Source organism: Chiloscyllium plagiosum, unplaced genomic scaffold (genome assembly GCF_037043375.1).
Source record: "Chiloscyllium plagiosum isolate Xiang-an unplaced genomic scaffold, Cpla_swu_hap1 HiC_scaffold_33, whole genome shotgun sequence".
In the NCBI taxonomy this organism is placed as follows: domain Eukaryota; kingdom Metazoa; phylum Chordata; class Chondrichthyes; order Orectolobiformes; family Hemiscylliidae; genus Chiloscyllium; species Chiloscyllium plagiosum.
Genome location: NW_028270171.1, coordinates 10,911,054 through 10,925,606, shown reverse-complemented (window position 1 = coordinate 10,925,606; position 14,553 = coordinate 10,911,054). Strand labels below are relative to the sequence as shown.

General features: G+C 43.9%; 1 protein-coding gene across 2 annotated transcripts in view; it reads right to left on the bottom strand.

The window, feature by feature from the left end:
• The window catches only part of LOC122542195 (ETS homologous factor-like), a 32,883-nt gene extending 22,951 nt beyond the window's left edge, over nt 1-9,932 (bottom strand). The window contains exons 1-3 of one of the 2 annotated variants that reach the window (XM_087978091.1): nt 9,802-9,932; nt 5,018-5,228; nt 2,535-2,708 (exon numbers count right to left, since the gene is read on the bottom strand). In XM_087978091.1, the coding sequence (XP_087834217.1) occupies nt 2,535-2,708; nt 5,018-5,039 (196 nt within the window). In that variant the 5' untranslated portion in view covers nt 5,040-5,228; nt 9,802-9,932. The remainder of the gene's footprint in view (nt 1-2,534; nt 2,709-5,017; nt 5,229-9,801) is intronic. The other variant, XM_043679650.2, reaches the window with a different exon arrangement.
• Between the last annotated feature and the right edge of the window lie 4,621 nt (nt 9,933-14,553).

Genomic DNA, 14,553 nt, shown 5'->3' with positions numbered 1-14,553 from the left:
ATTTCTCACACTAACAGTGCTGGCATTGGACTGCACTAGTTTGAATGTGGCTTTCTGACTCTCCTCATTCTCAGTCTTCCTTCTGGTGAGGTCATGGCCAGGTTGGATAGACATCCGTTCCAAGGATCCTCTGTTTGGTGCTCAAAAACCCTATCTCTGTGACTCACTATATCCCTGGCAGTCAGTTCGATAGCTCTGCTCCAAGCTCTGACAATGTCAAGGGAATATGGGAGATAGGAGGAGGTGTGGTCACTCTGTCCCAGCCAGCAAGTTCTTCTATTGTTGCACTTCAGAACTCCATCATCTGTACACTACTATCAGGAAGTCCAGAACTGGAAGTCAAGAATAGGCTGGGGCTATTTTCCCTGGAGTGTGGGAGGCATAGTGGCTCAGTGGTTAGCACTGCTGCCTCACAGCACCAGGGTCCCAGGCTTGATTCCAGCCTTGGGCAACTGTCACAAAGATGTGCAGGTCAGGTGAATTGGCCATGCTAAATTGCCCATAGTGTTAGGTGCATTAATCATGAGGGAAATGGGTCTGGGTGGGTTACTCTTCGGAGGGTCGGTGTGGACTGGTTATGGTCGAAGGGCCTGTTTCCACACTGTAGGGAATCTAATCTAAAAGAAAACCCCTTCCCCACCGTAATCTGTCACCGTCCTGGCTTATCTTTTAAAGGTCCAGAGGCTATTGATCCAGAGGCTATATTGACAAGGTTGGAAACACATGGAGTCAGAATCTATATCTTAGCACCATGAATCACCTCAATGTAGAAATCCAGAAAATTCAGAATATTTATAAATGTAAGGGAATCCACCTGATGTTTAGATTAGATTAGATTAGATTAAATTACAGTGTGGAAACAGGCCCTTCGGCCCAACAAGTTCACACCGACCCGCCGAAGCGCAACCCAACCATGCCCCTACATTTACCCCTTACCTAACACTACGGGCAAATTAGCATGGCCAATTCACCTGACCCTGCACATCTTTGGACTGTGGGAGGAAACCGGAGCACCCGGAGGAAACCCACGCAGACACGTGGAGAATGTGCAAACTCCACACAGTCAGTCGCCTGAGGCGGGAATTGAACCCGGGTCTCTGGTGCTGTGAGGCAGCAGTGCTAATCACTGTGCCACCGTGCTGCCAACATGTTAAAAGATGTTAAACATGAAAAGGCGCAGAAAAGATTTATAAAGATGCTGCCACGATTGCAGGCTTTGGGCTCCAGGAGGATGCTGAATAGGCTGGAGCTATTTTCCCTGGAGTCTGGGAGGCTGAGGAGTGACCTTACAGAAGTTTATAAAATCATGAGGGGCATGAATTGGATGAATATCCAAGGTCTTTTCCCTAGGGTAGTGAGTCCAAAGCTAGAGGGCATAGGTTTAAGGGGACAGGGGAAAGAAATAAAAGGGACCTGAGGAGCAATCTTTTCACACAGAGAGTCGTATGTGTATGGATTGACCTGCCAAGGAAGTAGTGGACAAGCAGGAGGCTAAAAGAACACAGCAAGCCAGGCAGCATCAGGAGGTGGAGAAGTCAATGTTTCTTCAGGACGGGGGTCGGGGGGATGTGTAAGGGGAGCTGCAGATAAAAGGGGTGAGGGGTGCAGGGTGGTGAGGCGGGGGTAGGTGAAGCCAGGTAGAAGGTACGACCTGGTTGGTCGATGGGAGGAATGAATCCAGTTGGTGGCTAGAAGGAAGGGTTGATGAAAGGAATGGAAGGGAGGGGGAGGGGCTGGGAAGGGAGTCAGGGGATAGGGAGAGATGTTATTTGAAATTGAAGAACTTGATGTTGAGTCCTCCAGGCTGTAGGTGCCCAGGCGAAAGATGAGGTGTTGTTCCTCCAATTTGCGGTCTGATTCGTTGTGGTAATGGAGGAGGCCAAGGATGGTCATGTTGGAAAGGGAGTGGGGAGGGGAATTAAAATGGGTGGTGCCTGGGAGTTATATTACACTGAGCATCTCAGCCAGGCCCGCAGGGGCCAACCTGACCTCCTAGTCACTGCCCATTTTAGTGGGATATGGGCCAAATGCAGGAAAATGGAACTTGATTGATTTAGGATATCTAAATTAATGGACAAGTCTGTTTCTGTACTGTACAATCCTATAACAATAGATTGAATATTAGATCTGCTCCATGAAGAAACAAGGACACAGGAAAAATCTTGATGGAAACATAAGATTCCAACTGGACTGGATAATGTCTCACAGGTTGTTGCATACAGTAGAAGCGGATAGCATGGCCTAGACTTTGAGGGTGATAAATTTGACACCTCTCTGAGGAAACATGCAAGTATTTGGCAAATCTATGGAACAGACTCCCTGAGGGCATGTTGTTTCATTCAAACACAGCTGAGATAATTTCCTTCTGAAAATAACGTTGTGGGAACGCAGTATATGAGAAATGTGAGACATGATAAGTGGTAAGTGGGACGTGTGCTTGGGGATTTCTGTCAAAACGTTTAAAACTACACCCTAGTATAATTTCTTGCGGCTTGACTTTTGCAGGTTACAGTTATGGACTGGTCAATGCTTGCCTTTGAAGATGCTGTGTTCAGTGTGAAGATGTGAATCCCTCATCTCCGGAAAATCTCTTTCCATTGTTGGATGAAAGGTGGCAGGAATAAATGGAAGGAAGAACTCTGCATCTCTGCTTCCAAGGAAAATATCAGATCGCTCGGACACTATAGGTTTGGAGGGCATGGCCAGTTCTGTGGAGAAGATACAATAGATGAGGTAGAAAATCTTTGTTTAATTCCATGTGTCTTCTCTTCTCCTCAATGTGTTGCTCATGTTGGGATTTAATTTTGAGGGAGAGTGCGGGGATTGGGGGGGGGGGGGGCTCTTGTGGCGGAGGCCTAGGTTCAAGTCTCAACTGCTTCAGAACTGTGCCATAACATAGATCTACCCTTCTGAGGGCTATCGATCGCTATCTCAAGTGGCCACTGTCACGAGTTAACAAATGTTACTCGACCAATAGTGGTACCTCCACCATGTCCACAGAACAGGAATTGAATATGGGATCCTGTGGTTTTCTTTGACACTATCTCATTTGGGTACTAGCTCTGAAACAGGCCAGGTAACTGCTTTGGTCTGTTTATGCTCCACATGAGTCTCACCCCAGTGTTTTCAATTAACCCCATTGGTTTTCCATTGCTTATCCAACCCAAGACAGTTCATCAAGTTTGAAACTATAGTAGATTTACTCAGAGAATATAGCATTGTCCTACCTACCAACCATCCTATCCCATGTTCCAGGCTCTTTCTACACCCTCTTTTATCATGTTATGCCACTCCTCACCTTTTGTTAAATCAGCCTATTCAGAGATGTTATCCAGAGATACCCCTCTAGAGCAGCTGGGACTTGAACTCCAGACTCCTGGCTCAGAGACAGGCACACTACCACTGCTATAAGAGCCTTATTGCCTCACTTTATACTATTTTAAACAACCAATTAAGCCAAATTAAACTGGTGAAAGAACTGGTGTAACACAAACCTAATAAAATCAAGCTAAACTTACAAAATATTAAATTATTGTTTTCAGTTTCCATTCATAGTATTTTAGATAAATAATTTAAACTAATGAAAGAAAATTAACCAAATTGAAACAAATGCCAGCTTCTGATATTGGCACTGTTACTTAAGTCAAACTCGGGTAAGGAAATTTTACTTAGATATAAATCAGCATTTCATTTTGAGGTTGTAATGCACTCCAGCTCCTGTGGTGTCCATTGGCTGTGGAGGCGTGGGTCTTTATACATTTAAGAAATTTAACTCAATTAAACTAAATTAAACCAAATGAACTGAATTAGCCCAGATTAATAACTATTTAAAGGGCACTGTAGCTAAAGACAAAGCCCCAAAGGAAATTTACAAATTTAAAATTACAATGTGGCTTTTAAGACTGATGATCAAGCTCTCTTTATTAATCCTCTAAGTGCTTGATTAATTAATGTCCTTCATCCATGTATCCTGACATTATAATTAGCATAGAATTTTACTGCTTTCTTTCTGATTTTCTTATATAGCTTCAACTTAAATGATATTCACTTCAACTACTCCTTTGTGGTAGCAAGTTCTATATTCTAACCATACTCTGGGTAAAGAGGTTTCTCCTGAATTCCAATTGGATTTATCAATACTTTTATGAAGCCTTACTTGTGTTCTCACTCGGAAATATTTCTTCCAGGTCCATGCATTCAAACCCTTTCATGATGGTATAGACTACTATCAGGGCCCCCTCAGTCTTCTCTTTATTAGTTATTTTTATGGGGCAGGCAGTGGGATGTCAATTGGAAATAAATCATGCTGTGATTTTTTCATGCAACCTCGACACTGTCTGGCAGCTCACTTGATTGGCACCCCATCCACCATTTACTCTTTTTGCCACCAACTCACAGTGTATACCATCTACAAGATGCATTGCAGCAACTCATCAAGTTTCTTCTGATATCACCTTGCGACCTTTACCATCTTCAACAGTGCTTCCCAAACTTAATTTCCTCTGCGACTGCATTTTGAGGTTTTAATTCATTCACAGGATGGTGGCATCGCTGGCTATGCCAGCATTTACTGCCCATCCCTAATTGCCCCAGAGGGCAGTTAACGGCCATAATGCCATGGATCTGGAGTCGCACATAGGTCAGACCGGGTAAGGATGGCAGTTTCCTTCCCTAAAGAGCATTAGTGAACCAGATGGATTTGTCCAACAATCAACAATGGATTCACAGTTATCATTAGGCTCTTAGTTCCAGATTTTCTTTATTTGCTTAAATTTTGTTTATTGAAAGTTGTCATGATCCCTCTGGGAGAGCTGGAGCACAGCTATACAGCTGTTACAACTTTGGCAGGGCTTGTATTGCTGCCTCAGAGCTCTTGACTTTGATATTTCAACTCATGACCCCAGTTGGGGTCCAACCCCCCACTGTGGATTCCCCTGAATTAGAAGGACAAGGACAGCAGATTCATTGGAACACCAGCACCTCCAAGGTGTGCACCATCCTGACTATATCGCTGTACCTGGGTTACAATCCAATACCATCCTCTCAGCACTCTGGCTGTCTCAATACCCCAGGGACTGCAGTGATTCAAGACAGCAGCTCAAAATTTTTAAATTAATTCATGGGACTCAGACATCACTGTATCGCCCTAAGGGTAGTTGAGAGTCAAACGTATGGCTGTGTATGTGGAGTCACATCTAGGCCGGACTGAGAGCAGCAGACTTTTCTTCCTGAAAGGAGATAGCAAATCAGATGGCATTTTACAACAATCGACAATGGTTACATTAAGCTGGCTTTATATTATATTCAAATTTCACCACCTGCAATGGTGGGAGTTTCAAGCTCATGTCCCAGACCATTAACCTGGGTCTCTGGATTATAGGTCTAGCGATGTTACCATGACACAACTGGCTCACCTCCCCTACTTCAGTCCGATAAATGCAGCCTCGCCAGCAATGCTGATTAAATAAAGAGAAAACGTGCAGTACATTGTGAGAAAGGTATTGTCTTGGAAATGGGTCACTGAATGACTATTGACTCCACTCAATTTCCTGGGTACACACTTGTGTACCTCATTGAAGTCTGTCATATTTTACAAAGCTATCTGCAGTGGTCTGTAGATAAAAACATCATGACTTGCACCTCTCCACATATTGGGATCTGACCATCATTTTTTCTCGTTCTTATGAACACTGGTTCTGAACCAGGCTTCTCTTTCTATCAGAGCTGAAAATGTGATGCTGGAAAAGCGCAGCAGGTCAGGCAGCATCCAAGGAACAGGAGAATCGACATTTCGGGCATAAGCCCTTCCTGAAGAAATGTCGATTCTCCTGTTCTTTGGATGCTGCCAGACCTGCTCCGCTTTTCCAGCAACACATTTTCAGCTCTGATCTCCAGCATCAGCAGTCCTCACTTTCTCCTTCTCTTTCTATTAGCACATGTAAATTAGGCATTTGCATTTCAGCCCAAGCAGTGATTTTTTTTCACTGACGGTTTGCCTGAGTTACGGCAGCCAGCTTCATACAAAATGTAAGTCTTGCTTTCTTGTTCATAAAGGCCTGGCTGCCCAGTGCAGTCAACTGGGTAGATCCCATGGAATACAGGGAGAACTAGCCATTTGGATACAGAACAGGCTTGAAGGTAGAATACAGAGGGTGGTGGTGGAGGATTGATTTTCAGACTGGAGACCTGTGACCAGTAGTGTCCCACAAGGATCGGTGCTGGGTCCATTGCTTTTCAACATTTATGTAAATGAATGTAGGAGGTGTGGTTAGTAAATTTGAAGATGACACAAAAATTGGAGGTATATTGGACAGCAAAGAAGGTTACCTCAGAGTACAATGGGATCTTGATCAGATGAGCCAATGGCCAAGGAGTGGCAGATGGAGTTTAATTTAGATAAATGTGAAGTGCTGCATTTTGGAAAGGCAAATCAGGGCAGGACTTATACTCTTAACAGTAAGGTCCTGGGGAGTGTAGCTGAACAAAGAGACCTTAGAGTGCAGGTTCATAGTTCCTTGAAAGTAGAAGCGCAGGTGGATAGGATAGTGAGGAAAGCAGTGGAAATGCGTTCCTTTGTTCGTCAGAGCATTGAGTATAGGAGTTGTACAGGACATTGGTTAGGCCATGTTTACAAAACTGCATGCAGTTCTGGTCTTGCTGCTTTAGGAAGGATGTTGAGAAATTTGAAAGGGTTCAGCAAAGATTTACAATGATGTTGCCAGGGTTGAAGAGCTTGAGCTACAGGGAGAGGCTGAGTAGATTTGGGCTATTTTCCCTGGACTGTCAGAGGCTGAGGGGCAACCTTATCAAGGTTTGTAAACTCATGAGGTATATGGATAGAATAAATAGATAAAGAGTGGGAGAGTCAAAATCCAGGCGGCATAGGTTTAGGGTGAGAGGGGAAAGATTTAAAAGGAACCTAAGGGGCAATATTTTCACGTGGAGGATGGTGTATGTATGGAGTGAGCTGCCTGAGAAAGTGGTGGAGGTTGGTACAATCACACCACTTAAAAGGCATCAGGATGGGTACATGAATAGGAAAAGTTAGGAGGGATTTGGGCCAAGTGCTGGCAAATGGGACTAGATTAATTTAGGATATCTGGTCAGCATGGACGAGTTGGATTGAAGCATCTGTTTCTGTGCTGTATATCTCTATGATTCTATATCTAAGACAGTGAGATAGTGCTAATGTAGTTGGCTTAGCAACCCTGATAATCACATTTATGTGTGAAGGTGAGAGTTTAAATCCCACCATTGCAACTAATGGCATCTGAATAAATAAGTTTCAGTTTCTAATTTAAAAATAAAACCTGAAATATAAAATAAATACAGAAAATTCTGGGGAAACTCAGCAGGTCTGCCAGCATTTGTGGAAAGAGAAAGGAGAGTTAATGTTTTGAGTCTGATATGACTCTTCTTCGGAATAAGAACATTCTTCAGATCAGAAATATAAATCTAGTCTCAGTAATGGTGACTGTGGAACTCTGATTAATTGTTATAAAAACCTATATGCTTCACTGAAGTCCTTTAGGGAAGGAGATCTGCTGTGCTTTCCTGGTCTGGCGTACCATTGACTCCAGACTCAGAAATTGGCTGAGTTTAAGGTTAGCGGGGCAAGGGACCTTGGGGGCAACTTGTTCATGCAGAGGGTGAGGTGGTGCATGTATGGAATAGGTGCCAGAGGAACTGGTGGAGGCTGGTACAATTATACATTTAAAAGGCATTTGGATGGGTATATGAATAGGAAAGGTTTAGAGGGGTATGGACCAAAGGCCGGCAAATGGGATTAGATTTATATAGGATAGCTGGTCGGCATAGACAAGTTGGACCGAAGGGTCTGTCTCCATATATTGCTATGACTTCATGACTCTAAGTGGCTGAACCAAAGTCCTGTACAGCTGCAACATGACCTCCTAATCTGATGTGAGTCAAGATTAGAGTGGTGCTGGAAAAGCACAGCAGGCCAGGCAGCATCCGAGGAGCAGGAAAATCGAAAAGCTTTTGCCTGAAACGTCAATTTTCCTGCTCCTCCAATGCTGCCTGACCTGCTGTGCTTTTCCAGCACCACTCCTGCCTTGACTCTAATCTACAGCATCTGCAGTACCCACTTCCGCTTGACTTCTGATGTGGCCTAGCAAGCTGCTCTAATAGAGGGCAATTAAAGATGGGCAACTGAAAACAAAAAAATGCTGGAAATCATAATGGATAGGGGTCAGTCAGCATCCGTGGAGAGAGAGCAGGCTAACATTTTGAGTCTAGATTACTTTTTGTCAGAGCTGATGTGAAATCATGGAGCCATGGAAATTTACGGCACAAAACCTGACCTTTCGATCCAATTTGTCCAAGCTGACCAGCTATCCTATATAAATCTAGTCCTGTTTGCAAGAATTTGACCCATATCCCTCTAAACGCTTCCTATTCATACACCCATCCAGATGCCTTTTAAATATTGTAATTGTACCAGCCTTTACCACTTCCTCTGGCAGCTTATTCTATACATGCACCATCTTCTGCATGGAAAAGTTGACCCTCAGGTCCCTTTTATATCTTGCTCCTCTCACCCTAAACCTATGCCCTCTAGTTCTGGATTTAGCTACCCCAGGGAAAAAGACTTTTGTAACTCACCCTATCCATGCCCCTCATGATTTTATAAATCTCTATAAGGTCACCCCTCAGCCTTCAATGCTCCAGGGAAAACAACCCCAGCCTTTTTAACCTCTCCCTATCGCTCAAACCCTCCAACCCTGGCAACTTCCTTGTAAATCTTTTCTGAGATTTGTATTCATTCATGGACTTGGACAATCAGTGCCTTGAGCTTGTTCCATGGCTGATCCATGGTCTAACTCCATATACCTGCCTTTGTCACTTAATACCTCGACTTGACATATTTATCTATCTCCAATTCAATATAAATAACTGATCCAACATTAATGACTATTTGTTGAAGGTGAGTTCCAAACGTCTACCACGCTTTGTGTCAAACTGCTTGCTAATATCTGGGAGTAGCTGAATAAACTGGGGCTATTTTTCCTGGAGCATTGGAGTCTGAAGGGTAACCTTATAGAGGTTAATGAAATCATGAGGAGCATGGATAGAATAAATAGGCAAGGTCTTTTATCTGGGGTGGGGAGTCCATAATAGGAGGGTATAGGTTTAAGGTTAGCGGGGCAAGGGACCTTGGGGGCAACTTGTTCATACAGAGGGTGAGGTGGTGCATGTATGGAATAGGTGCCAGAGGAACTGGTGGAGGCTGGTACAATTATACATTTAAAAGGCATTTGGATGGGTATATGAATAGGAAAGGTTTAGAGGGGTATGGACCAAAGGCCGGCAAATGGGATTAGATTTATATAGGATAGCTGGTCGGCATAGACAAGTTGGACCGAAGGGTCTGTCTCCATATATTGCTATGACTTCATGACTCTAAGTGGCTGAACCAAAGTCCTGTACAGCTGCAACATGACCTCCCAACTCCTATACTCAATGCAACGTGGAGGTGTCTGCATTTATACAATCATTGCCAGAGATGCCCACATTCCTTAAATGAATAACAAAAGTTATTTAATTCAAATTTAAGTTGAACCTCAGTGATTTATTTTTAAAAACTTGAATTTATATACAGTATCAAGACGTCCTAAAAATTCATTACAACTGATGAAGTACCAACCAGAAATATTAACTGTTTCTCTCTCCACAGATGCTGCCAGACCTGCTGCATTTCTCCAGCAAATTCTATTTTTCTTTCAGATCTCCAACCGCCACAATCATTTGGTTGTATAAAACAAATACCAGTTGGTTTACCTGTTCCGTTGGTTGTGGTGGCGATATTGTCATAATCCCCCAGTTTGCAATGAATGGGGATCATTGGTGGCTCCTGGAAATACATTTCACCTTCGCAGGTGGTCTCAGCCCACAGAGCTTCGCAGTCCCAGGAGGTCAAGAGAACACACAACTGGCAGAATTAAACTTTCCCTCGTTCCCAAGAGACGGAGGGAGAAACAAATGGGCTTCTGGGAGCCAAATCCCAATCTCTGGGCGACAACCTTCTACAGCTTTGTGAATGTCCTCACTGCACGGGTGACCAGCATAGACTGACGAGTGTCTGTGTGTATTTGCGCATGTGGGTGTGAGAGACGGAAAGAGAAAATAACACATGTGTTTCAGGTTTTAGCAGTTTATTTTTCCCTATATGGCTGAGGTATTTGTGGACCAATGCCAACTCACCTTTACCAAGAATGGGTTTAACATCCCTGTCATTCCTGTGGTGGCAACATGATGCTAGCACTTGGCATCCAATTTCGTGAAGCTGTTGGCATGACCCTGGCAATCAATGCCAACTGTTGGGAGGAAGCTGGCAAGTGACATTGCAAAGAGAGAAATAAAATATATTTTTTACTCAGAGTGTTGTCGGTCTTTCTCTGGCTCTGTTTAGTGACAATAGTGCTGCCTCATGGGTGGACTAAACTGCACCTCACAACAGAAAGACAACTTGATTAGGTTGCCAAAATTAACACCACTCAGAAGGCCATTCAGCAAATCATTACCAGCCCCTTCCTTATGCTATATATAATTCAGAATCTATCTCGGCTTTACCCATTCATTTAACTCTCTCAATGAAATCTGTACAAGTACAGTACCTATAGGTCATTAAGTGAAACTACAATTTATTTTGTCCAACACAAAAATTGTTGGAGAAACTCAGCAGTTTGGGCAGCATTTGTGGAATGAAAGCAGAGTTAATGTTTCGAATCCGGCGACCCTTAGTTAGAGCTCTCTCTTCAAGCTGTCGGTGTAAGTGAGACTGAGAGTTACAAAGAGGCTTAATAACAGACTTTGTTTTGGAGGGGGAATTAGATTAGATTACCTACAGTATGGAAAAAGGCCCTACAGCCCAACAAGTCCACCGACCCTCCGAAGAGTAACCCACCTAGTCCCATTTCCCTCTGGCTAATGCACCTAACACTATGGGCAATTTAGCATGACCAATTCACCTGACCAGCACATCTTTGGACTTGTGGGAGGAAACCAGAGCACTGGGGAAAACGTGCAAACTCCACACAGACAGTCACCCAAGGCTGGAATCGAACCTGGGACCCTGGTGCTTGTGAGGCAGCAGTGCTAACCAATGAGCTACCGTGCCGCCCTTGGGAGAAGAAAGTAAATATTCCCTAAAATCAGGGGCCAATGAGAGGTATGGAAGGGAAATTCACCCGCACAATTAAGTTGAAGCAGGAAAATAAACAAAAAGAACTATGGAAGCAGACAGTGCTGGAGAAACTCAGCAGATCTGGCAGCATGTGGAGAAAGGAAGAGTTAAAGTTTTGAGTTTTAAAGTGATGAAGGTTCAGGACTCAAAACATACAGTCATAGAGATGTACAGCACGGAAGCAGACCCTTCAGTCCAACTCGTCCATGCCGACCAGATATCCTAAATTAATCTTGTCTCATTTGCCAGCATTTGGCCTCCTCTTCCATCATTGTCTGAGGAAGGAGGCTGCCCAAATTCCTGATGAAGGGCTTATGCCCAAAACATGGATTCTCCTGCTCCTTGGATGCTGCCTGATCTGCTGTGCTCTTCCAGCTCCACATTCTCGATTCTGATCTCCAGCATCTGCAGTCCTCACTTTCTCCTGCCCAAACTCAGCCTATGAGAGGAAAAATAATATTGATCCATGGTGATATATTCCCATTAGTGACCTTGATTGTCTGCAACATGAACATGCCTCTGAGTCTCTTCAGGCAGCATTGGAATAGGAATAAGCTATTCAGTACCTTGAATGCTCCAGGGAAAACAGCCCCAGCCTACTCAGCCTCTCTCTACTACTAAAATCCTCCAACTCTGGCAACAGCCTTGTAAATCTTTTCTGAACGTTTTCAAGTTTCACAACCTCATTCTTCGAGGAGGGAACCCAGAATTGCACACAATATTCCAAAAGTGGCCTAACCAATGCCCTGTACAGCTGCAACATGACCTCGCAACTCTTGTACTCAATGCTCTGACCAATAAAAGAAAGCAAACCAAACACCTTCTTCACTATCCTATCGACATGCGACTCCACTTTCAAGGAACTATGAACCTGCATTCCAAGGTCTCTTTGTTCAGCAACACTCTCTAGGACCTTATCATTAAGTGTATATGTTCTGCCCTGATTTGCCTTTTCAAAATGCAGCACCTCACATTTACCTATCTAAATTAAACTCCATCTGGTACTCCATGGCCATTAGCCCATCTAACAAGATCCTGTTGTACTCTGAGGTAACCTTCTTCATTGTCCACTCCACCACCAATTTTGGTGTCATTAGATTAGATTAGATTACAGTGTGGAAACAGGTCCTTTGGCCCAACAAGTCCACACCGACCCGCCGAAGCGAAACCCACCCATACCCCTACATTTACCCCTTACCTAACACTACAGGCAATTTAGTATGGCCAATTCACCTGACCCTGCACATCTTTGGATGGTGGGAGGAAACCGGAGCACCCGGAGGAAACCCACGCAGACACGGGGAGAACGTGCAAACTCCACACAGTCAGTCGCCTGAGGCGGGAATTGAACCCGGGTCTCTGGCGCTGTGAGGCAGCAGTACTAACCACTGTGCCACCGTGCCGCCCATCAAACCTACTAACTATACCTCCTATTTTTACATCCAAATCATTTATATAAATGATGAAAAGTAGTGGACCCAGCACTGATCCTTGTGGCACACCACTTGTCACAAGCCTCCAATCTGAAAAGCAACCCTCCACCACTACCCTCTGTCTTCTACCTTTGAGCCAGTTCTGTATCCAAATGGCTAGCTCTCCCTGTATTCCATTGGATCTAACCTTTCTAACCAGTCTCCCATGGGGAACCTTGTCGAACGCCTTACTGAAATCCATATAGTCACATCCACCACACTGACCTCAACAATCCTCTTTGTTACTTTTTAAAAAACTCAATCAAAGTAGTGAGACACAAATTCCCCTGCACAAAGCCATGTTGACTATCCCTAATCAGTCCTTGCCTTTCCAAATACATGTAAATCCTGTCCCTCAGGATTCCTCCAACAACTTGCCCACCATTGACGACAGGCTCACTGGTCTATACCTCCCTGGCTCTTCCTTACCACCTTTTTTAAACAGTGGCACTGTGTTTGCTAACCTCCAGTCTTCCGGCACCTCGGCTGTGACTATTGATGATACAAATATCTCAGCAAGGGGCCCAGAAATCACTTCCCTAGCTTCCCACAGAGTTCTAGGGTACACCTGATCAAGTCCATATCCTATCCCTATTTATCCAGTTTTATATGTTTTAAGCCATCCAGCATTTCCACTTCTGCAATATGGACATTTTTTATGATGTTGCTATTTATTTCCCCCGTTCTACATCTTCCATATCCTACTCCACAGTAAATACTGATGCAAAATATTCATTTGGTATTTGGTATTTCCCCCAACTCCTGCAGCTCCACAAATAGATTGCCCTGCTGGTCTGTAAGGGGTCCTGTTCTCTCTCTTGTTACCCTTTTGTTGTTATAGTTGTTGTTATAATGTGGTTATAAAACCCCTTTGGATTTTCCTTAACTCTATTTGCCAAAGCTATCTCACGTCCCATTTTTGCCATCCTGACTTCCCTCTTAAGTAAGTACTCCTACTGCCTTTATACTCTTAGAAGGATTCACTTGATTTCTGCTGTCTATACCTGTCATATGCTTCCATCTTATTCTTGACCAAAACCTCAATTTCTCTAGTCATCCAGCATTCCCGACACCAACAGCCTTGCCCGTCACATTAACAGGAACATATCATTTCTGGGCTCTAGTTATCTTATTTTTGAAGGCTTTCCATTTTCCAGTTGTCCTGTTTATCTCTGAGCCACATTGTTGTAATTGCTATGATATTCCAGTTACAACCATGCCCTGAGGTCATCTGCCTTACCTGTTAGGCCCCTTGCATTGAAATAAATGCAGTTTGATTTATCAGTCCAATCTGGTTCTCTGCTTTGCTCCTTCCTGCCCTGACTGTTTGACTTGTTCTTTTTCCTAACTGTACCAGTCTCAAATTGATCTCTTTCTTCACTATCTCTCTAGATCCCACCCCCCCCCCCTCCCACTTTACTGGTTTAAATCCTTCTGAGCAGCTCTAGCAAATCTCCCCGCCAGTATATTAGTCCCCTTCCAACTCAGGTGCAATCCATCCTTCTTGTACAGGTCACTTCTACTCCAGAAGAGATTCCAATGATCCAAAAATGTGAATCCTTCTCCCATGCACCAGCTCCGCAGCCATGCATTCACCTGCTCTATCCTCCTATTCCTGCCCTCACTAGCTCGTGACACCGGAAGTTATCTAGATATTACTACCCTCGAGGACTTCCTTTTTAAAATTCCTGACTAACTTCCTATATTTTCCGCTCAGAAGCTCATCCTTTTCCCTTCCTATATCATTTGTTTTAATGTGTACAATGACCTCTTGCTGGTTCCTCTCCCCTTTCAGAATATTTTTCACCCTCTCTGAGACATCCTTGATCCTGGCACCAGGGAGACAACACACTGTTCTGATTTCTTGCTGTCGGC